The sequence below is a fragment of the Entelurus aequoreus genome, linkage group LG20 (assembly GCF_033978785.1).
Source record: "Entelurus aequoreus isolate RoL-2023_Sb linkage group LG20, RoL_Eaeq_v1.1, whole genome shotgun sequence".
In the NCBI taxonomy this organism is placed as follows: Eukaryota; Metazoa; Chordata; class Actinopteri; order Syngnathiformes; family Syngnathidae; genus Entelurus; species Entelurus aequoreus.
The window spans coordinates 44,995,041-45,019,563 of record NC_084750.1 but is presented as its reverse complement, the minus strand read 5'-3'; the positions used below and the strand labels follow the sequence as shown (position 1 = coordinate 45,019,563).

The 24,523-nt window shown below is 38.4% G+C and overlaps 1 protein-coding gene across 1 annotated transcript; it reads right to left on the bottom strand.

The window, feature by feature from the left end:
- Positions 1–2,918: 2,918 nt before the first annotated feature.
- Positions 2,919–22,975, bottom strand: e2f3 (E2F transcription factor 3). The gene is made up of 6 exons (XM_062030156.1): positions 22,506–22,975; positions 16,809–16,905; positions 16,508–16,730; positions 13,956–14,087; positions 11,644–11,758; positions 2,919–3,769 (listed from the first exon to the last, which is right to left on the bottom strand). Exons 1-6 carry the CDS (start codon positions 22,728–22,730, stop codon positions 3,521–3,523), a joined length of 1,041 nt encoding a protein of 346 aa, XP_061886140.1. The 5' UTR covers positions 22,731–22,975; the 3' UTR covers positions 2,919–3,520.
- Positions 22,976–24,523: the final 1,548 nt, after the last annotated feature.

The window sequence follows — 24,523 nt, the reverse complement described above, 5'->3', positions numbered from 1 at the left end:
TTAAGTTGACACTTCGCTCAGCGACTGTAAAAAAACGACAGACTGATCACTTGATTGACATCACGGCCTAATTTTCCGCGGCGCACAAAGAGGGGACGACAAAAAGTGCGACACACGTGCATCAACGAGCGCCTGTGTGAACTCAGCAGTGCTTGTAGTGAGCCGCGTTGACCCCACTGTATCTATGACGTCAGGAGGAGCAACGCTGCCATCTATGGGCGCCTGTGAGTACTGCAGTCTCCCAATAGATTACATCATCAGCTTGAGGTTGCTTTTTTTTCCTTTTTTTTCCCTTCGAATGTTGACGTTCTAGTTCAGACAAAGAGAAGTCGCAGCAGATCAGATCGGACTCTAATAAGAGGAACTAAATATTACATGACAAATGTGTCGTTAAATTCAGCTTGGGGATTATTGTTTTATTCATGCCATACGTCTGAAAGCTGACAAAATACAGATTTTGTACGTTCATTTTGACAGAATAAGTGCAAAGTCTTTAACCGCATCACAAACAAACTCTACTGATTTATTTAAGGACGTTAGCGTGTCGCTTCCTCCCCGCCAGTGTGAGGTCCAGGCCCTGCTTTCGGAACCTGGGTCGCCTGACGAGTCGAGCACGCCAAGAACCGAGCTAAAATCCGACAATGTCCAGCGCCAGCTAATAAGGTGTGTACTAAAGAACATGCACTTGCTGATAAATAAATACAAATTTAGTGTACTGACTTGTATAATCCACCAGATCATTTTTAAACTGCAACACATTATCCATACAGGTAGTGAGTGTGCCATTAGCTCACTGAGGCAATTAAGTTAAAGTTAAAGTAGCAATTATTGTCACACACACACACACACAATGTGTGGCCAAATTATTCTCTGCATTTGACCCATCAACCTTGATCACCCCCTAGGAGGTGAGGGGAGCAGTGAGCAGCAGCAGTGGCCGCGCCCGGCAATCATTTTTGGTGATTTAACCCCCAATTCCAAGCCTTAATGCTGAGTGCCAAGCAGGGAGGTAATGGCTCCCATTTTTATAGTCTTTGGTATGACTCGGCCGGGATTTGAACTCACGACCTACCCATCTCAGGGCGGACACTCTAACCACTAGGCCACTGAGCCGATTTTTTACCACGGGGTGAGCGCTGCGTATCAGTTTTGAACTACTCTTTTGGGTCTTTCCAGTCCTCAGTCCTCACTGGAAGTGTCTTTAAAGCACCAGACCACGAGGACTCTGAACTCCATAAAAGGTAAGATGTACGTTCTGGCAGAACGGTGCAGCCCGACTGGGATGTTTTGTACGCTTCGAGCAGCTCCTGCATGTGGGAGGACAGTTAGTTAGTTAGTTAGTTGGTTGCACAACATAGGGAAGGGGTTTGTGTGTGATGACACTGCCCCCTAGTGTCCACACTGATACTGAGTAACCCATTTAAAAAGCAATGGCAAGTTGCATCATCACAATATGATATTATTTGTTTGCGTGAAACGTCTTTTTATTTGTCTTTTTTTTTTTTTAACCGTGGAATTTGACAAAAAAACAAGGTGCAAAGAACCGTGCAGGAACTCCAGCCAGACAAAGAAAGCTGCTTAAAGGTAATACAACATTTGCACACCCAAAACTGTGTACGTTGTACAAACATATCACATTAGGGAGGGGTGTCCTGATACAACTTTTCCACTCCCGATAGTAATCTGAAATCTAACACAATCGCCACAGAAATAGTCCACAGTTTGATCCTTTTGTAGTGTGGGATGTGGGAAAAGGTTTGATGGAGTGAAAGTACTTGAGGGAAGAGACACACTAACCTTTAGACGGACTTATGTCTTTAAATGTTAAGTGGCGTGGTCATTAATGGTCGGCAACGGTGAACGATGCGGACACTTTTGTTACCGGACACTTTCTAAATATGCGTCTGCCTTGGAGACTTTGTGTGTGCAAATAAAATGTGCTAATTTACACTGCAACATTGTTCAATGATTATTACGTACGTCGTGCTTGAGTGCTATTGTGTGCTTAGCTGTTGTGTAGCTGCTATCCGATAGCTTGACTAGATGACTTGACTAAAATAAAATAACTTTTGTGCTTATTGGAGATCATTTAGATGTTACTGTAAATTCCGGACTATAAGCCGCTACTATTTTCCTACGCTTTGAACCCTGCGGCTTATAAAACGGTGCGGTTAATTTATGCATTTTTCTTTGCCAATATTTTCAATAATTTTAATTCAACACAAGCATAGACAATGAAAAGGTGTGTTGTTGTTTGTGCGATGGCGCCATCCTTTGGACGAGTTTGCTCACTGCGGGTGGTGCGGGTCGATTATGTACTTACCGTTTTAATGCCTTGACCCGGAGAGTAAAGCCAGTAAGAATCTGCTCGAAGGGATTCTTCATTCATCACTCCAAACAACGTTTGTAAGTTTTACGAGAGTTTGTGTTAGCATTATTTACTTACAATTGAAGGGACGAGCGGTAGAAAATGGATGGATGGATTATTTTTGTATTGTTTCAGTTCTGTAAAAATTCACTTAAACAATAACCGTGGAGTTAAGTCTGTTTAGCCGATTGGTGAGCTAGCTTCCGCAGCAATGACGATGCCTTCTGTTTTGTTTGATCAGCCGTTTTACTGCCGTTTGGAAACATTTAAAAAAAGGTATGTAAATAAAAATTTACAGAATATTTCGGTGTAAATAAGTCATTTCACAACGTATATACATGGTAATGCCCCCCTCTACCTCAAAGAACTGCTCACCCTCCAAATCCTCCACACGACACCTCCGCTCCGGACAGGCTAACCTCCTCCAACCTCAGAGGACAAAGCTACGAACAATGTCCCAGTCTGTGGAACGCTCTCCCTGACCACCTGAGGGCACCACAGACTGTGGATGCTTTTAAAAAAAGGCTTAAAAACCCTTCTTTTTTTAAAAAAAAAAGCCTTTTTTTTAGATTTATGCATTCTAGTTTTTATTTCTATTATCTTTTTATTTTCGAATACACTGTAGCACTTTGAGGTCGTTTGCTCAATGTAAAGTGCTTTTTTACAAATAAAAAAAATATCTGTGGGCTCTGTACCGAGGATGTCGTTGTGGCTTGTACAGCCCTTTGAGACACTTGTGATTTAGGGCTATATAAATAAACATTGATTGATTGATTGATCTGCGGCATACAGTCCGGCACGGGTAATATATGGAAAAATATAAGTTTCTTCTCAAATTTAGTGGAATGCGGCTTATATACCGGTGCGCTCTATAGAGCGGAAAATATGGTAAGTGGATGTCCAGCTGCAGGACTGCTCGTATCGTAGCTTGTCACGGCGATTTCAGACGCGAGCGATTATCGTCCGATACTTGGTATTGTGTTGGTATCGGATCAGGACACCCCTACGTGACGCTACAAAAAAACAAAAAAAGGTGATCCTGAAGTCAGACTTTCCCGTGTGTCATGAAGTGGATTCCGAGGTCAGGTTGCGGAGTGGCACGACGGACGGTACAAAGGGGAGGAGTGAGGGTGCCAATGTTTTGAGGCGCCCCTAAAAACAAGGACCACTTTTGAGAGGCATGGGCGTAAAGGATATCATTAACGAGGCAGTAGTGTCACTACTGATGGGCGCGGCCTCGTTAGCCGCCACTTGGTCCGTCACCTCCGTGGGTACCTCCGTGGGTACCTCCGTGGGTACCTCCGTGGGTACCTCCATGGGTACCTCCATGGGCACAGGTTCGTCCGAGCACAGGAACACCTCCACCGGGCCCTTGGTGCTCTTCACGTGGACCTCCATGCTCTGGTGACAGATTTAAGCAGACGTAAGTCTCTGGACGCAGTCAAATGTGAGAAAGGCGTTCATGATGTTTGCACCGTTACAGACATAAGACAACACCTCTTCATGGGGAAAAAAAACTGTTGAAAAATGAGCTACCTTTTCCTAGTGGGTCAGAACTGCATCTCTAATAATAATAATACATTTAATTTATAAGTCCCTTTTAAAGGCCTACTGAAAGCCACTACTAGCGACCACGCAGTCTGATAGTTTATATATCAATGATGAAATCTTAACATTGCAACACATGCCAATACGGCCGGGTTAGATTAGTAAAGTGACATTTTAAATTTCCCGCGAAATATCCTACTGAAAACGTCTCGGTATGATGACGTTTGCGCGTGACGTCACGGATTGTAGCGGACATTTTGGGACAGCGTTGTGGCCAGCTATTAAGTCGTCTGTTTACATCGCAAAATTCCACAGTATTCTGGACATCTGTGTTGGTGAATCTTTTGCAATTTGTTTAATGAACAATGGAGATAGCAAAGAAGAAAGCTGTAGGTGGGATCGGTGTATTAGCGGACGGCTGCAGCAACACAAACACGTAGCGGCTACGTCGTAGCCGGTGTTTCATTGTTTACATTCCCGAACGATGACAGTCAAGCTTCTCACAGCATCTTCCCTATCTGAATCGCTTCCACTGCCCTCTAGTCCTTCACTCTCACTTTCCTCATCCACAAATTTTTCATCCTCGCTCAAATTAATGGGGGAATCGTCACTTTCTCGGTCCGAATCGCTCTCGCTGCTTGTGGCCATGATTGTAAACAATGTGCAGATGTGAGGAGCTCCACAACCTGTGACGTCACGCTACTTCCGCTACAGGCAAAGCTTTTTTATCAGCGACCAAAAGTTGCGAACTTTATCGTCGATGTTCTCTACTAAATCCTTTCAGCAAAAATATGGCAATATCGCGAAATGATCAAGTATGACACATAGAATGGATCTGCAATCCCCGTTTAAATAAGAAAATCTCATTTCAGTAGGCCTTTAAAAAACCCAAGGTTACTTAGAAAATACATCTTTGGTGCCACCTGCTGGTTAACAATATACTTTTCTACACCCTGAATATAAGATGAGCATCTTTATCAAGACTTTTTTCTTGTACACTAATAATATACCCCTGTAATAAGTCACTACACACTCTCCATACTAGTAGCATCACAAATACACCACCAGCGCAGTGGAGTGGTACTTTATAATGCGTTAAAGTACAACGCATACCTTTAAGACGTCCAAAAAGTGCAGATTTATCCATGAAAATATGAAGAAGCTGCCGATGGTGTGGGTTTTTTTGTGGCCGTGACTAAAACTTAGACTTAGACAAACTTTAATGATCCTCAAGGGAAATTGTTCCACAAAGTAGCTCAGCTACAAAGGGTAAGGATGGAAAGGATAAAGCAGGTATAGTGTAGACTAAAAATGCACCATAGTAGCAATATAAAATATAACATACCGTATTTTTCGGACTATAAGTCGCAGTTTTTTTCATAGTTTGGCCGGGGGTGCGACTTATACTCAGGAGCGACTTATGTGTGAAATGATTAACACATTAGCGTAAAATATCAAATAATATTATTTAGCCCATTCACGTCAGAGACTAGACGTATAAGATTTCATGGGATTTAGCGATTAGGAGTGACAGATTGTTTGGTAAACCTATAGCATGTTCTATATGTTGTAGTTATTTAGTTTAGTTTATTCTTCTTCTTCGGTCAATGGTCAACAAAATAAACAAACAGTTGTACATTCATAGATTGAAAATGAAAATGTTGCAGAGCGAAAGGGTTTAGGCTGAAGTTGAACACTTCTTGCGCCTAACCCTATAAACAATGTCACGTACAAGATGAACTTCCGAAAATGATGAAATGTCCTTTGTACAACATATTATAAATACACATTATACACAACATAAACACAGTTCAATTATGTGAAATATCCTTGTACACATATTAAACCTTTGCACCAATTATATACTATCAGTGTTTCCCATAAACTGCCAAGATACCTGTGGCGGTGGGGGCGTGGCTATGGGCGTGGTCACCATGACCCCATCGAGTAATTTGCATAATTTACTACAATGATTTGATTTTCTCTAAAAAGGCTCAAAAAATGTATACTTACTAATTAATAATAACAGTTTTGTTTTAAACGTCCATCCATCCATTTTACAATATAATTACAACACTTTATGTACATATTTATATACAGATTTGAACAATACGTTATTCACTGAAATATATTTATTAATTGTGGTTCTTACAAAAAATATATCTTATAAAATATAAAAGCTAAAATGTCTCTTAAAGCTCTGCCCCTTTAATTAGTGCATACTAAATAATGTAACTTTAGCCTACTACTACAACTATATTATTTACCAGCAACATAAAGTGAAACAGAGGCAGAGGTGTCCTGCCACAGTCAGTAACAAATAAACAGAAAACAGTAGTGGTGGTAGATAGACACAGAACTTCATCAAACATCAGGGGCCGTACTTATCAAGCTTCTTAGAGTGCCATTTTACACTTAAGTCCTGAGAATTTGCGAAATTTAGTCCTACTCTCAAACTTAAGAATAAAAGCTTTTTATCAACGTTCTTAAGTCTAAGAATCACTCCTACTCTCCACGATATTTAAGAGACCTTCAGAGGTGTCTTAAGTGGTTAGGAGTTGCCAGCAGGGGATGGCACTGAGGCGAGAGAGACGTGCGCCAACGTTCAGGGAACGGAACAATGTTTTTTTTTTTTTTTGATGACGAGCAGCTGATCAAACGGTATCGTTTAGACAGAGCGGATATTATTTTTGTCACAGATTTAATACTTTTCGATTCTTTGTTGATTTCCGCATGTGTCTGCAGTGGGCTAGTATATATAGAGCCACCCACACCAGTTTCAAATTAGTTGCCTAATTAATGAATTGGAAAGAAAATGTTATGACAGTAGCGTATGTGTGTGGCCGTGAGGTGAGTGACGTCAGTGAGTGTGTGGGCGAGAGAAGAGAGGGAGCGGTAGCGTGAGTGCCGGCGGGGACTAGTTTGTTTTGTATTATTTTGCAGTTTATTGTCAAAATATACACTCCCATTGTCCACTTAAATATTTCCAAGATATTTCCTTATTCTTAGACAACGGATTCCCTTCCGTGATTGGTCATTTCTATGGACACAGAAAGGACGTCACCTAAAATTGCGTTTACGGCACATAGTAATGTCGTAATTCAGCTCTGAGTGTGACACTTAAGATTCAGTCCTACACTTCGCTGAAAGTGTGAGTAAGACGCTTGATAACTAACTTTTAAGTGCAGCTTTCAGCGAGGAATTTATTTACTCTTAAGTCAACTCTTAGCAGACTTCTTAGGAGTAATTCTAAGAAGCTTGATAAGTACGGCCCCTGGTCCACTGAACAAAGAGCTCCAAAAATCTTGAACTTTAGACTGCCATCAGTTTTACTCCCTACACTTAACCATGTGTTTCCTACTGCCTGCAGACTTTGCACCCTTTGTTATATACACATGTTGTGTTTCTAATATAAATACATTTAATAAAGTCAAATACAAATAAGGCGACAAGAGAAGTATCCTACACTTCTCTTTTGTAAAGTAAATCTGAACAGCCGATATGGGCATCTACATCAACTATATGATTTGCCTGAGAAGCTGGAGAGGACAAAAAAAATAAAATAAATAAATAAATAAATAAATAAATAAATATATATATATTTTTTTTAAATTTGTGGCAGACGTAATTCTTTCGTGGCGGGCCGCCACAAATAAATGAATGTGTGGGAAACCCTGACTATATACAAACAATTATACTTCCATTATTATTTCTATCTCACATTTAGTATTTTAATCAACATTGATTATAGTATTAACTACTGTGTTGATTCAAGAGTAACATATTTTTTCAAGACATTGGTCTTAAAGTGTTTTTTGAACGTGTGAATGGAACTGGAACATTTTTAGGAATCATCCAAGCTGTTCCACAGTTGAACCCCCCTGACAGAAACACATCTACTTTTTAAGCTCCTTCTTATCTTAGCTTTCTGAAAGACGGCTGAACCTCTGAGCTCATAGGGACTCTCTCTGGGTTTGAACCTCTCCTGTAGACACCCAGGCAGCATGTGGTTATGAGCTTTGTACGTCACAATAGCAGTGTTGAGGTCATTTGAATGACTCTTACCATAATATGTTACGTTAACATACCAGTTGATTATTTAGGCCTCATATAACGTACACTTATTCAGCCTGTTGTTCACTATTCTTGATTTATTTGAAATTGCCTTTCAAATGTCTATTCTTGGTGTTGGCCTTTTTTAAATACATTTCCCCAAAAAATGCGACTTGTACTCCAGTGCGACTTATATGTTTTTTTCCTTCTTTAGTATGCATTTTCGGCCGGTGCGCCTTATACTCCGGAGCGACTTATACTCCGAAAAATACGGTATGTAATATTTACATATTTAATATACGGTATATCAGTGTTTTTCAACCACTGTGCCGCGGCACACTAGCGTGCCGTGAGATTCAGTCTGGTGTGCCGTGGCCCGTGGGAGATGATCTAGTTTCACCTATTTGGGTTAAAATTATTTTTTGCAAACCAGTAATTATAGTCTGCACATTATGTGTTGTTGTTGAGTGTCGGTGTTGTCTAGAGCTCGGCATAGTATAACCGTGTAATATTCTTCCATATCAGTAGGTGGCAGCCGTTAGCTAATTGTGTTGTACATGTCGGGAACAGCGGGAGGCAGTGTGCCGGTAAAAAGGTGTCTAATGCTTAAACCAAAAATAAACAAAAGGTGAGTGCCCCTAAGAAAAGGCATTGGAGCTTAGGGAAGGCTATGCAGAACAAAACTAAAACTGAACTGGCTACAAAGTAAACAAAAACAGAATGCTGGAGGACAGCAAAGACTTACTGTGGAGCAAAGACTTACTGTGGAGCAAAGACGGCGTCCACAAATTCGAACATGACATGACAATCAACAAGGTCCCCACAAAGAAGGATAAAAACAACTGAAATATTCTTGATTGCTAAAACAAAGTAGATGTGGGGAATAGCGGTCAAGGAAGACATGAAACTGCTACAGGAAAATACCAAAAAAAGAGAAAAAGCCACCAAAATAGGAGCGTAAGACAAGAACTAAAACACTACACACAGGAAAACAGCAAAAAACTCAAAATAAGTTACGACGTGATGTGACAGGTGGTGACAGTACACCTACTTTGAGACAAGAGCAATATTGATGCACTCTTGGTTATGGTTTAAAGTCATACCCAACAATTGCGACAATTACTTTAACTTTTTACTGTCAACTGTGTTTTGTTTTTTAATGATTTTTGCAGGTGGTGTGCCTTCGAATTTTTTCAACGCAAAAAATGTGCCTTGGCTCAAAAAAGGTTGAAAAACACCGCGGTGTATCATGTATTGTTTGTGGCCCTATTTCAGTCTTTAATATTATTTAATACCATCAGACTCCTGAAGGCCCCCCAGCCTAAACCTAACCCCGAATACACACACTCAGTATGTTTACATGCAAAACAAACCTAAATACGGACTTCATTTAGTATAAACTAGCCTGAATAGGAGTTTCAATAACCACATAACCTGTCATGAATCACGTAAGTATGATCATATATATGTCAAGTTTCCTTTTACTTAGTCTTTCATAGTGTAAAGTAGAGATTAGCGGATTCATGTTGGATCATCATCAGTGAATAATAATAATACATCATAATCATAAATATTATTATTAGTGCATCTACTGGAGGATGAGCCTCTATCTTTCAAACCTAGTGACGCCTCGGTTTCCCAACTTAATTAAGGGTCCTTGAATGAGATGCAAAAGTGAAACTTAAACATAACTTTGCCACAAATAGATTGTTACGTCGTACTAAAACATGTTGACGGATTTTTGAGTGTTCTATAATCTCAATGAAACATCAGTTTTGGGCTTGCATGCCAACGGGTACTTGCTCGCTTCATTTATTGAACAGGTGTCAACCTGCAGTCCACACATTATCTCTTGTGTGACTGCCATCTACTGGTCACACTTATCATTACACCATGTACCAAATATAACTGCTTCAAAGTCGGCAAGCACAACCGGAGTACGTACATTAGACGCACCGGGTTATAAGGCGCACTGTACATTTTTGATCAAATGAAAGTGCCTTGTAGTCCAAAAATTATGGTAATATAATTATTCATCCATGTTTTGATTGTAAGCCTGCAAGATACACGGAGTAGCTGCTCCATGCCACTATTTGTAAACTACACTACATTGTAGGTTGTCTCCATACCAGTGTTGTATACTTTTCTACATAAAGGGGACCACAAGAATTTGCATTATTGGCTTTATTTTAACAAAAAATGTTAGTGTACATGAAACATGTGTTTATTATTGTCATTTAGTCCTTCAATAAAATAGACAACTTGTCTTTTAGTAGTAAGTAAACAAACAAAGACTCCTAATTAGTCTGCTGACGTATGCAGTAACATATTGTGTCATTTATACACCTATTATTTTGTACACATTGTTAAGGACAAGTGGTAGAAAATGTATTATTAATCCACATGTTCATTTACTGTTAATATCTGCTTATTTTCTGTTTTAACATGTTCTATCTACACTTCTGTTCAAATGTAATAATCACTTATTCTTCTCTTCTTTGATACTTGACATTAGTTTTGGATGATACCACACATTTGGGTATCGATACGATACCAAGTAGTTACAGGATCATACAATAAATTATAATACCTAATTAGTTAAGAACTACTGATGTAAAGGGTAGGTGTCGTTTTTTTTTTGTTTTTTTTTAACATGTTCTATTTTACACTTCTGTTCAAATGTAATAATCACTTATTCTTCTCTTCTTTAATACTTTACATTAGTTTTGGATGATACCACACATTTAGGTATCGATCCGATACCAAGTAGTTACAGGATCATACATTGGTCATAATTTAAGTTCTCATGTGTCCAGGGACATATTTCCTAAGTTTATGAATAAAATATGATTTTTTTTTTTAAATGACGATAAAAAATATCGATGTTATCATAGTAGTATCGACTAGATACGCTCTTGTACTTGGTATCATTACATTGGATGTCAGGTGTAGATCCACCCATGGCATTTGTTTACATTCAGGAGCACTATCTTTTGTTAGCGGTGACGCCGGTAAGCTATCGTATCCTCCTACGCTATTCCTCGTCCTCCGGTGATAATGTTACGTGTAAGAAAATTTGTCGCCATGGAGGCGAGGATTGGTGATTTAGAAGTAGCTAAAACACTGTGAATGGATGTTAGCTGCTAGCTAGCAGCTCTTCCTGAGGGTGTTTCAGTGTTATAACTTCACCTTTATCTTTACTTTTTACATCAAAATGCGTCCATTCTCCCTTTTCTGTCTACACACTGTGTCTGCTTGTAAGTACTCTGTGTGTGTGCACTGCCGAACATGCTCCTCTGCTGGTAAAACCAGCAATGACACGACGTGACGACGATGTAAAAAAAATAAAAATTTTGGCAAACCGGTACTTTTCAAACAGAGTATAGTACCGTTTTTAATTCATTAGTACTGTGATACTATACTAGTAGCGGTATACCGTACAACCCTAGTACATTGTAAAATGTGGATGTACTTAAAGTCATTTAGATTAGTGGAAAAATTGTGTGGTGAATATACAATAAAATAAAAAGTCTGATCAATCAAATACTTCACGAACCTGTTGTACTACAATATGTTATTATTTCTTAATTCAAAGTTTTAGTCATTAAAAGGTGTGTTACAAGGTCACATTGTGCTGGTAAGTGGAGGTAGGACTGTATCATGTTCAAAAGTACCTCTTTCAAGTGCGGAACCTCTATTTGTGTGTCCGGGGGGCCTTTGATCACAAACACAGTCTGCTCTTTGAAGCTGGGAAGGCTTTGAATGTCCTCGTAGGTCAAGTAGGCCAATGTAAACAGCGCGGTCAAGGAAGACTAATTGGGAATGTGCAAGTGCTACAAGCAGAACAATGATGGGTACTTTAAACAAGGGGTGTCAAACATGCGGACCGCGAACAGACCAGATGACTTTGCTAAGTATAAAAATGAACCTGAAATTTTTGAATGAAAGAAACAGCTGTTCTAAATGTGTCCACTGAATAGCAATTCTTTGCAACTTTGTAGATGATGATACATATGTACAAAATAAACCACATGTGCACCAGTTGAGGAAAATGATCAAACTACATAAATAACATCCTCTAATTGGATTTTGATATCAATTTTTTATTTTGATCTCAGGATTCTAAGAACATTACTGTCATGTTGAGTAAAAAACACATTTTTGTGTTTGCAAACCTTACAAAAGCACATGTTTCTACCGTATTTTTTAGACTATAAGTCGCAGTTTTTTTTCATAGTTTGGCCGGGGGTGCGACTTATACTCAGGAGCGACTTATGTGTGAAATGATGAACACATTAGCATAAAATATCAAATAATATTATTGATCTCATTCACATAAGAGACTAGACGTATAAGATGTCATGGGATTTAGCGATTAGGAGTGACAGATTGTTTGGTAAACGTATAGCATGTTCTATATGTTATAGTTATTTGAATGACTCTTACCATAATATGTTAAGTTAACATACCAGTTGGTTATTTATGCCTCATATAACGTACACTTATTCAGCCTGTTGTTCACTATTCTTTAGACATTTTAAATTGCCTTTCAAATGTCTATTCTTGCTGTTGGCTTTTATCAAATACATTTCCCCAAAAAATGCGACTTATACTCCAGTGCGACTTACACTACTGTTCATAAGTTTGGGGTCACCCAAACAATTTAGTGGAATAGCCTTCATTTCTAAGAACAAGAATAGACTGTTGAGTTTCAGATGAAAGTTCTCTTTTTCTGGCCATTTTGAGCGTTTAATTGACCTCACAAAAGTGATGCTCCAGAAACTCAATCTGCTCAAAGGAAGGTCAGTTTTGTAGCTTCTGTAACGAGCTAAACTGTTTTCAGATGTGTGAACATGATTGCACAAGGGTTTTCTAATCATCAATTAGCCTTCTGAGCCAATGAGCAAACACATTGTACCATTAGAACACTGGAGTGATAGTTGCTGGAAATGGGCCTCTATACACCTATGTAGATATTGCACCAAAAAGCAGACATTTGCAGCTAGAATAGTCATTTACCACATTAGCAATGTATAGAGTGTATTTCTTTAAAGTTAAGACTAGTTTAAAGTTATCTTCATTGAAAAGTACAGTGCTTTTCCTTCAAAAATAAGGACGTTTCAATGTGATCCCAAACTTTTGAACGGTAGTGTATATGTTTTTTTCCTTCTTTATTATGCATTCTCGGCCGGTGCGACTTATACTCCGGAGCGACTTATACTCCGAAAAATACGGTAGTAAAACTCACAAAGATACATTATTTAAGGCGGGGTACTAGACATATTGCATGTTTTGTTTAGAAGTTATGTTTAAATAACTGTCGCAGCCTCCGTAGCAGAACCTCCAGGTTCTGTAACAGCTTCTTCCCTCAGGCCGTAAGACTCTTGAACGCATCATAATAATCCCCTCAATTCCACCCAAAAATGGATTAACTGGCTGGAATAAAAAGACAATATAACATACATCCATAAACGTGAATGCATATGCAAAAGTGCAATATATTTATCTGTACACTAATCTATTTATTTATATCTGCACCTTATTGCTCTTTTATCCTGCACTACCATGAGCTCATGCAACGAAACTTCGTTCTTATCTGTACTGTAAAGTTCAAATTTGAATGACAATAAAAAAAGGAAGTCTAAGTCTAAATTGAGTATGACAGTTATACTCCAACATTATCACATAATTTATTCAGAAAATATAAATAACGACAAATAAAGTATATATATACTATTGACTGCAACAGGTAATTGTAAAAAAAATTTGATTTCTACAATTTCAGAATGAGCTTGTTCTTTTTTTAAACAAAGAAAACCATCTTAAGTTGTCTTTATTTTTTAGTTATCATGCCGTGATTTTACCACTTGGGAGTAGATTTTTGTCCATGTGGGCCCCCATCTAAAATGAGTTTGACACCCCTGCTTTAAACAAACATGCGATTAAATTAAGGATATCAACAACAAAAAAATAGGAAAAAGGATATCTGGCGTTTTGCTCTTCCAAACACAAGCGATGAATGTCACGGGTGTAAGTTTTGATCAGCCCATCCAGGATCCTCTCTTCTTCAGAAAGCTGTTTCAGCACTTCCACTGTGTTCTCGTTCAGCCACCCGCCCCTGTGGACACACCACAACACCTCATTGCACACAGGGCCTGATTTACTCGAGGTTTGCGGTACTAAAATACGTGCAAACCTGATAGCACACGCAAAGCTGATGGACTGAACGCGTGCAAAGCTGATTGTGTCTGTTAATATGCAAAGTACATGCTGATCATCAAAATGTTGGGAACGATGCAAATGTCATTATTTAGCACACGCAATGTGATTTATCAACACTCAGTCAGCACAAGTTAGCGTTTTATTTGGCGGGTGTCAGAAGGACGGGCAAACTGACAGTTCTACACACGCTGCAGGATCGGAGCTCGTTAGTGATGTGCAGATCGATACCAGATCGTTATGCTTTAATATCAATTCTTAAAATTAAAATATTTTGATACATTAGGTCAGAGGTGTCCTAACTTTTTCCACCAAGGGCCGCAGGACTGAAAAGTCAAATAATGCGGAGGCCAAATTAATATTTTTTTATTTAAAAAATGCTAAAAACAGATATTACATATATTTAAAGACATAGCTTTGTGTAAGCTATGTATTATGGGTGATTAAGTACATTATTATCAATTATGAGTTAGAACATTTCACCTTTTTCTAAATTACATACCAATTTTTATGCTCATTTTTCTTACATTTTTACTATTGTTTTTTCCCCATGTAAGAATATAATAAAAATATTAATAATAACAATAATATGATTGTGTAACTGCAAAACCTGTGTGAAAATATTAATGTTCAGTTACATATTTAACAATATTTATTTTTTTAATTAAAACCTCTTAAGGCCCAAGCTGTTTGTTTACATGCTTCTTTTATTTCTCTTTGCTATTTGGGCTTATTGGACCCTAATTAGAATAAAAACTAAGAATCATCTTTTGATATGATGTACTTAGTCCATAAGTAACAAACGTGTACTTCATGTTTAGTGACATGCTAATTCTTATTTTTACACTTTTTTCCCCCAAATTCCATTGTTTGTTATACTCTTCTGACACCACTAGATGGCAGTATAAGTGTCCAAATAAGCCAGGGGTGTCCAAACTTTTTCCACTGAGGGCCGCACACGGAAAAATTAAAGCATTTTGATATTTTTCTTTTTCAAACCATAACAAAATATATGCTTTTTTTTTTACTTTACCTTTAGGGGTCCCGGGGACCATAAAGGGTCTCAGTCATTAAATGTTAAAAATAAGTCAGATTATTATTTTTTTTTAATTATTTAACGCTTACAGTAAATCTCTATATCAACTTCAAGTTGATATAAAGTAATACAAATCTAAAAAAAATTTTTTATGGCTTTTCTTTCAAAAACAACTTAGTTTTTTTATAGTAAAACTGAAATATGCAGTATTTAGTAATTAGAGCCCTAAAAGATCAATAATGCAGGACACCATTGATTTTAATTATTCAATATTTTTGAGTAATCACAGTGATAAATAAATAAAAAATCACTAAATATATTTGGGATCCAAAAGGCGCCCCACTCATAAAGTGATACATTTTTATTAGGTTTTTCTTTTACTTTCGACACTTAAGTTACGAGATCAACTTCAGATATATCTGTCCATTTTATGCTGGAACTATTATTTTGTTTGTTTTATGCGCTTTTGTCAAAGAAAACTTTGATGTTTTTATATGGCTACTACACAATATATGCAATATTTACCACATAAAACATTTTAAAGTGAAACATTTGAAGTAATTGGAGCCCTGAAAATAATTCATTATAACATGGATTTTTTGTCATTTTTTTTTTTTTGAGCAATGGCAAAAAAAGAAAAAAGAAAGATGGACAAAAGAAAAAAAAACAGCCTGCATGGCAGCTTTTGTGTCAACATTGCAACTTTTTCTCGTTAGATTTCACCTCATTCCACTTTTTTTAATGTTCTTTTTTATTTTTACAATAGTATTTCCAGAATGTGTGGCGGGCCGGTAAACAATTAGCTGCGGGCCGCACTTTGGACACCCCTGACATAAGCACATAAGACCCCAATTCAGTAGTGTACACAATTTTGGAAATAAGAGCTAAAAGGTGCTGTCCACGCATGTGGCCACTAAGACTTTAAACAATTAAAAAGTTAATATCAACTAACTTGAACTTTGTTTATATTTTAAGTATATTTCATTTTTATTTTGATTGATTGATTGATAATTGCGTCGTGAGGAGACTGACTTTCACAATGGTGGAACGGGAGGTTGCGCACACACACACACACGGACACCAACACGTATACAAACGTACACACATTGACAGACACACACAGGTGCAGGATTATACCCAGCATTGTTGCTTCCCTACTGTTTACTACTGCGGTAACTTCTAACAGAATTTCCCACCATGTTAGATGGAGGAAATATGCTAACAGCTGATCACCGTGATCCAACTCAAATGGTGTCAATGGCCCAGCCCTACGTTATACTTACATCCACTGCACGTGATTCTTATACTTCTTTTTGATGAGGAGGATCCCCTCCAAGACGTTTGTGACGTCGTAGATGCGTCTCTTGGAGGAGTTGAGTTGCCTGCAGACGTCGTTCAGGTCCAAAACGCCATGCTTCGCACGCTGGAGCATCTTCAGAAACTTCTGCGTCAAAAAAACAAGCGACGTGTCGATTCGCGGTCTTCTCACCCGATTTTTGGCACTAACTGGGAAAAAGTTCATACGTATTAGATTTGTTATCATGAGTGTTTTTGCAATTGTGATATACTGAGAAAAACTCTTACCTATTTTGTCTTTAGGGGAGGGTGGTATGTTAACCGTCTTGGGTGCGGACGCCTCGCCATTATTCTGACAACCCGCGTCACCAACAGCTTCTCCATCCTGAATGTAGCAAATAAACATGACAACAAAAGCATTGAGGACAAATACAACACACATGCATGATGTCACGCTGCAGTTTTCTGTGTTGCCGAGTGTCGACCGGTTGCTAAGGACATAAAAAAACAATGTTTGCATTAACTTTTAAAAGTTCCATTACTATATATCGTACACATTTAGGCGTAATACCCAAACTGGCGGTAGAAATACTATATTATTAATTTACTCTTTAAGCAAGTCGTCATTGTAACTACTTCTGCTAGAAATATACACATCAAATAATGTTTTGGTTTTTGAACCTTTAATTTTTAAACAAAAATAATGTACATGAAGCACATTTAAAAGAGTAGTTACTTATTATCATTAATATTATTGTTATAAGGCCTTAATATGGGCAGTTACATTGATTTTTTTCCGTAGTGTCAAATTCAAAACAAAACTAAAGGTCTTCTGGACAGAAAAGATCTGCTCTCAAAAACTGCTATAGAAATGATACATTATTACTTTCCACTTAAACTAATATATATATATATATATATATTTTATTTTTTTTATCAAAAAAAAAAGTTTTATCAACTTTTTCTGTGGCAGATATAGATGTAGTTTCATAGGGGAATTTTAACTCTTAAAAAAACAGCATTTTTACAAATTTTTTATTTTTATTTTATTAAACAAAAAAAACACTATTGAAAAGTTTGCATTGGAGATTAAAAACAAAACATGTATTTACACCTTGAATCGCAATTCTTATTTATAACAATTCACAATTCAAAAAATGGATAAAAAAAACCCACATCTATTTTTAAAAATAAATATTCGGCCATGCTTACTAGTGTATACGTCAACAACCAAAAGGTTTTGTCACATGTTTTGAAAATGTTATTAAAATTATTATGCCAAATTGCAAGAATCGGTTTGAATCGAGAATCAAGTTAAATGGAGAACCCATTTTGAATCGAATCGTCACCCCATGAATCTGAATCGGAAGGAATCGTGAGGCGCCCAAATATTCCTACCTCTGGTAAGCTCGTTCAACAATTATTGCATTGATCAGAAGAGTCCGGGAAGAAAAGTCTGAAAAGTTACATCAGGTGTGCCTCAGGGCTCTATCCTTGGAAAACTTCTATTTCCATCAGCACTTTAAATAAATAAAGTAGTATAACAATGCTAATTTGAACATGTATCAACCTTTTTTGAGCCAAGGTACATTTTTTGCGTTGAAAAAATGCGGAGGCACACCACCAGCAGAAATCATTAAAAACGAAAATCAGTTGACAGTAAAAAGTCGTCGTCGCAATTGTTGGATATGACTTTAAAGCATAACAAGCATGCATCACTATAGCTCTTGTCTCAAAGTAGGTGTACTGTCACCACCTGTCACATCACACCCTGACTTATTTGGACTTTTTTGCTGTTTTCCTGTGTGTAGTGTTTTACTTCTTGTCTTGCGCTCCTATTTTGGTGGATTTTTCTCTTTTTTTGGTATTTTCCTGTAGCAGTTTCATGTCTTCCTTTGAGTGATATTCCCCGCATCTACTTTGTTTTAGCAATCAAGAATATTTCAGTTGTTTTTATCCTTCTTCGTGGGGACATTGTTGATTGTCATGTCATGTTCGGATGTACTTTGTGGACGCCGTCTTTGCTCCGCAGTAAGTCTTTGCTGTCGTCCAGCATTCTGTTTTTGTTTACTTTGTAGCCAGTTCAGTCTTAGTTTGGTTCTACATAGCCTTCCCTAAGCTTCAATGCCTTTTCTTAGCGGCACTCACCTTTTGTTTATTTTTTGTTTAAGCATTACACACCTTTTTACCTGCACACTGCCTCCCGCTATTTCCGACATCTACAAAGCAATTAGCTACTGGCTGCCACCTACTGGTATGGAAGAGTATTACACGGTTACCCTGCCGAGCTCTAGACAGCACCGACACTCAACAACACATAATGCTGGACGACAGCAAAGACTTACTGTGGAGCAAAGACGGGGTCCACAATGTACATCCGAACATGACATGACAATCAACAATGTCCCCACAAAGAAGGATAAAAACAACTGAAATATTCTTGATTGTTAAAACAAAGTAGATGCGGGAAATATCGCTCAAAGGAAGACATGAAACTGCTACAGGAAAATACCAAAAAAAGAGAAAAAGCCACCAAAATAGGAGCGCAAGACAAGAACCAAAACACTACACACAGGAAAACAGCAAAAAATTGTATGATGTGACAGTATACCTACTTTGAGACAAGAGCTATATTGATACATAGTTGGTTATGCTTTAAAGTCATATCCAACAATTGCGACAACGACTTTTTACTGTCAACTGAGTTTCGTTTTTTTATTTTTATTTTTTTTTGTCCCGTCCAGCTTCTCAGGCAAATCATATAGTTAATGAGTTTGGTTCTTTTAATGATTTCTGCTGTTGGTGTGCCTCCGGATATTTTTAACGCAAAAAATGTGCCTTGGCTCAAAAAAGGTTGAAAAACACTGCAGTAAAGGGACGGGTACCTTTCACATTTGAACCAATACGGTACCAATTCCAGCTACCTGAGAATCAATATCGTTTTTTAGGGGGAACTTTTGTGTGTGTTAATAAATGTTAAAAATGTCATTTATTAATGTAACATTTTAAAATGAGCCGAGTAGGATAACAGTGTTGTGTAGTTGTTAGATCTTGTTTTTATTGTTACATTTCTAAGTCTCATTAGCAAGTATTATACAGTATATTTTGTATGTAGTTGCAATTCCAAGACGTTAGATGGCAGTAATGTACTCAGTCTTTGCCGTGACTGCTGAATGTGTCAGTCTAGTCTCATGTTGAGACCTACAAAGTGTTTAAACTGCAAGTATTGTATTTATTACAGACCAGCTGTTTGATTGTAACGTGCATCTAAGTAGTAGTTTTCTTTACTAAAATTTAAAGTGTTGGGAACTTGCCATGTAAAATTGTCAATGCCAATCAGTAGCACGTCTATGGCAAAGCCAATGTAAACTAGCATCAAGCTAGTGCATTTGGGAAAAGTGGAGCCTTACTTTACGTTCGAGCGTTTTCTATCAGGCATACTTGCTTTGTTGGCATTTAAAATTGCAACACAACCTAGAGGCAGTTTGGCTGAGTCTGCTATGAGTGCTGCTTATGTGATTGTTTCCTCGCCAAGTGTTGATACTGCAACCGGAGGAGAGGTCGAGAGTGACAAAAGTATCGAAATATGGTACGCTTGATATAACGTGGTGTACTGACGCAATTCGGCTGGTAAAAGTACCGAAATTCGGTACCGATTCCGAAACACATTTATGCCAATTTACATTATGACAACATAAATACAAAATATGGAGACCGTAAATAGTCCTATTCTTTGAGGACCCACTTATTTTGAACTTTACATTACACCATGTACACTATATTGACCACAGTATTTGGCCACCCATCCAAATGATGAGAATCAGGTCTCCTAATCACTTGGCCCGGCCAAAGGTGTATAAAATCAAGCACTTAGGCATGGAGACTGTTTCTACAAACATGTGTGAAAGAATGGGTCTGGGTCTGGGTCTGGGTTTGGAGGTTGCCAGGAAAACGGTACATTTTGGACTGCATTGTGCCGAGTGTGAAATTTGGTGGAGGAGGAATTATGGTGTGGGGTGGTTTTTCAGGAGTTGGTTTTGGCCCCTTAGTTCAAGCGAAAGGAACTTTGAATGCTCCAGGATACCAAAAAAATCCATGCTCCCAACCTTGTGGGAACAGTTTGGAGCGGGCCCCTTCCTCTTCCAACATGACTGTGCACCAGTGCACAAAGCAAGGTCCATAAAGACATGGATGACAGAGTCCGGTGTGGATCAACTTGACTGGCCTGCACAGAGTCTTGACCTGAACCCGATAGAACACCTTTGGGATGAATTATAACGGGGACTGAGAGCCAGGCCTTCTCCACCAACATCAGTGTGTGACCTCACCAATGTGCTTTTGGAAGAATAGTGGAAAAAAATTACTATTCCGCAACCTTGTGGACAGCCTTCCCAGAAGAGTTGAAGCTGTAATAGCTGCAAAAGGTGGACCCACATCATATTGAACCCTATGGTTCAATATGACTTCCAACCTGACTGTGCACCAGTGCACAAAGCAAGGTCCATAAAGACAAGAGTCTGGTGTGGATCATCTTGACTGGCCTGCACAGAGTCCTGACCTGAACCCGATAGAACACCTTTGGGATGAATTATAACGGGGACTGAGAGCCAGGCCTTCTCCACCAACATCAGTGTGTGACCTCACCAAAGTGCTTTTGGAAGAATAGTGGAAAAAAATTCCTATTCCGCAACCTTGTGGACAGCCTTCCCAGAAGAGTTGAAGCTGTAATAGCTGCAAAAGGTGGACCCACATCATATTGAACCCTATGGTTCAATATGACTTCCAACCTGACTGTGCACCAGTGTACAAAGCAAGGTCCATAAAGACAAGAGTCTGGTGTGGATCAACTTGACTGGCCTGCACAGAGTCCTGACCTGAACACCTTTGGGATGAATTAGAACGGAGACTGAGAGCCAGCCCTCTGGCACTCATCGAGGGCGGACACTCCCCTTTCCTCTCCCTTATCTCTCCCGCTTGCTTCTTTGTCTTGTCTTAACTTTTTTGTTGCCTCTTTTTGCACTGCTCTCCAAATCCGAGACTCTCCCGAAGGACAGTGCGGCGAAGACACAACAAACTCCCTCCTTGTCTCTCATGGACACACACCTGTTGTTGTTGACTTTGGACTTATCGGCTGCACGACATCAAGGCCGCGGAACAGAGACACACTGCAGACTTACACACACGCATGCCACAAAAAAATATACGCCACAGAGACATACCCCTCCCCCAATCCAACGCCCTCGACGCAGGGGTGATGGAAGGATGGGCAGCGCCTGAGAGCTGCGGCCAGCAACCATGGCCCCCCACTCCCTCCCCTCTGTTGCTAGATACCTTGAGATGTACGTTGTAATATCTACATGTGCTTTGCTATGGAGGTTTTTTCCCCACATAGGAGCCCAGTCTAGATTGTATTTTTTTACTCATCCTTCCCCAACGTTGACCTTTTTCCCATCTTTTACGGGGGCGCCTTGTGGCGACCCATCAGCGTTCTTGTTCTGTAACCCTGTACACTGTTTGTTTGTCTAATCTTGAACGGGTTTGTGTTGAAAACAAAGTTTCGTTGTACTTGTGCAATGACAATAAAGACCTATCCTATCCTTCTTGACCAACATCAGTGTGTGACCTCACCAATGTGCTTTTGGAAGAATGGTGGAAAAAATTCCTATAAACACACTCCGCAACCTTGTGGACAGCCTTCCCAGAAGAGTTGAAGCTGTAATAGCTGCAAAAGGTCATATTGAACCCTATGGGTTAGGAATGGGATGGCACTTCAAGTTCATATGTGAGTCAAGGCAGGTGGCCAAATACTTTTGGCAATATCGTGCATACTGCTCAGTTTTCAGGGGTGTGACCCTTAAAATAATCCTGAGAGGGAAGTTAGCTGCAATCACTGTCATTACAAAAACATGTACTTTAACGCATGCATGAATCAAAATGACATAAGTTTGATATTATTAAATGTCGTCATGCAGGTGTGTGTAATACCTGTCCGTGCAAGGGTAAGGACGTGGCTTGCTCCTCTGTTGACTTCTCTTCCTTCATTTCGGAGGTTGGAACATTCAACAACGTCTTTTCCTCCGAACATGTTTCTACAGATTGTTCTTCGGACACCTCAGATTTAACCAGCACGTCCTCTTCCAAGACTGCAGCTATTGCGTCACTTAGCATGCTCTTCACATGGGCCATTCCTCTGCTAGCATAACATAACATACACCACTAGCATAGCAGCGCGACCCTCGCCATTCTAAGACGGATATCTCCACAAATAACGCAGAGATACCGTTTTATTGAGTGTATGTCCGTTTTAGAAACGATGGGATGTCATCCTACCGACAAAGTGATGACTTTGAAGCACAATTCTGTCTGATATTCACACAAAACACGCAAGAACCGAGCAGCGTACGACTTTCGTAAACGGGCGGAAGTTACATCGTGACGTACACAATAAACAAACCAATGAGGGATCACGTGACTTCCGTGTTTCACGTCCAGTAAATTTAATGACGAAACAACCACCATTATTTTTTTAATGATTGCACATCAAAAGCCCGTTCCCCCACGAATATTAATTATTAATATTAATGATTGCACATCAAAAGCCCGTTTCCCCCACTAATAAGACCCCAGCGGTAACTCATAATTACGACATAAAAAGTAATTATTGTGATATAAAAAGTCGAAATGAGGAGATAAGTCGAAAATTTGAGATAAAAAAGTCATAATTATAAAATAAAATAACATGATGAGAAATTGAAATTATAAGATAAAAGTAATGATTATGAGATATCAGTCATATAGTTGAGATAAAAAAAATAAAATCGAAATTATGTGATAAAAAGCGATACAATGATGAAAAATCTAAATGATGAGATCGTCGAAATCATGAGATAAGTCATAATTAGGAGGAAAAGAAGTCATAATTACGACATAAAAAGCCGAAAATATGAGATAAGGAAATCGAAATTGAGATAAAGTCATAATTAAGAGATTAACAAGTCATAATTATGAGATGAAAAATCGAAATTATGACATAAAAAAGTTATGACTATGAGATAAAAAGTCAGAATTATAATATAAAAAGCCGAAATCATGAGATGAGAGTTGATTTTTTTTAAAAAGTCATAATTATGAGATTAAAACTCCTATTTATATCAAAAGTTGAAGTGAGATAAGAAAGTCGAAATTATGGGATACAGAGTAATAATTATGGAAGGAAAAATCGAAATTATGAGATAAAGTCATATTCATGAGATAAAAAGTCGAAACCATAAGATAATAAAGTCGAAATTATGAGATCAAAAGTTATGAATATGCGATAAACAGTCAGAATTATAATATAAAAAGCCAAAATCATGAGATAAAAGAGTTGAGATTATGTGATTAAAAAAAAGTCATAATTATGAGATTAAAACTCATATTTATGATATAAAAAGTTGAAGTGAGATAAGAAAGTCGAAATCATGGGATACAGAGTAATAATTATGAAAGGAAAAATCGAAATTATGAGATAAAGTCGAAATTAAGAAATAAAGTCATATTCATGAGATAAAAAGTCAATAATAAAGTCAAAATAAACATGCTTCCATCCATACAAAAAGGTCTGTCCTTAAAATGTTAAACATAAGTCTCACATTATATATATATATATATATATAGTTTTAGGTAAAATACTGACTGCATGGCAGCTTTGTGTTATTAGTGTCAATATTGAAATGTTAAATTTCACATCTTTGCTCTTTAATTCCACTATAAATGTTTTCGTAATATTTTTTTACACACCTCTGGTTTAAAGGGTTTCATTATGCGGATGAAGAGACCGGGCTGCGGAACTGGTGCTGAGCGCCGGGACTGACGAGCTTCACGGGGTCTTGGCTGAATGAGCAGGTATTGGACACCTCGGTCTACTTGGACGCATCCTCGCTCATCCATGCGGACACTGGCCGAGAGTCGGTGGGCGGCCGAGGGTGGAGTCGGCTCTCTTGGTTGCTTTGTTGGGTCTGCTC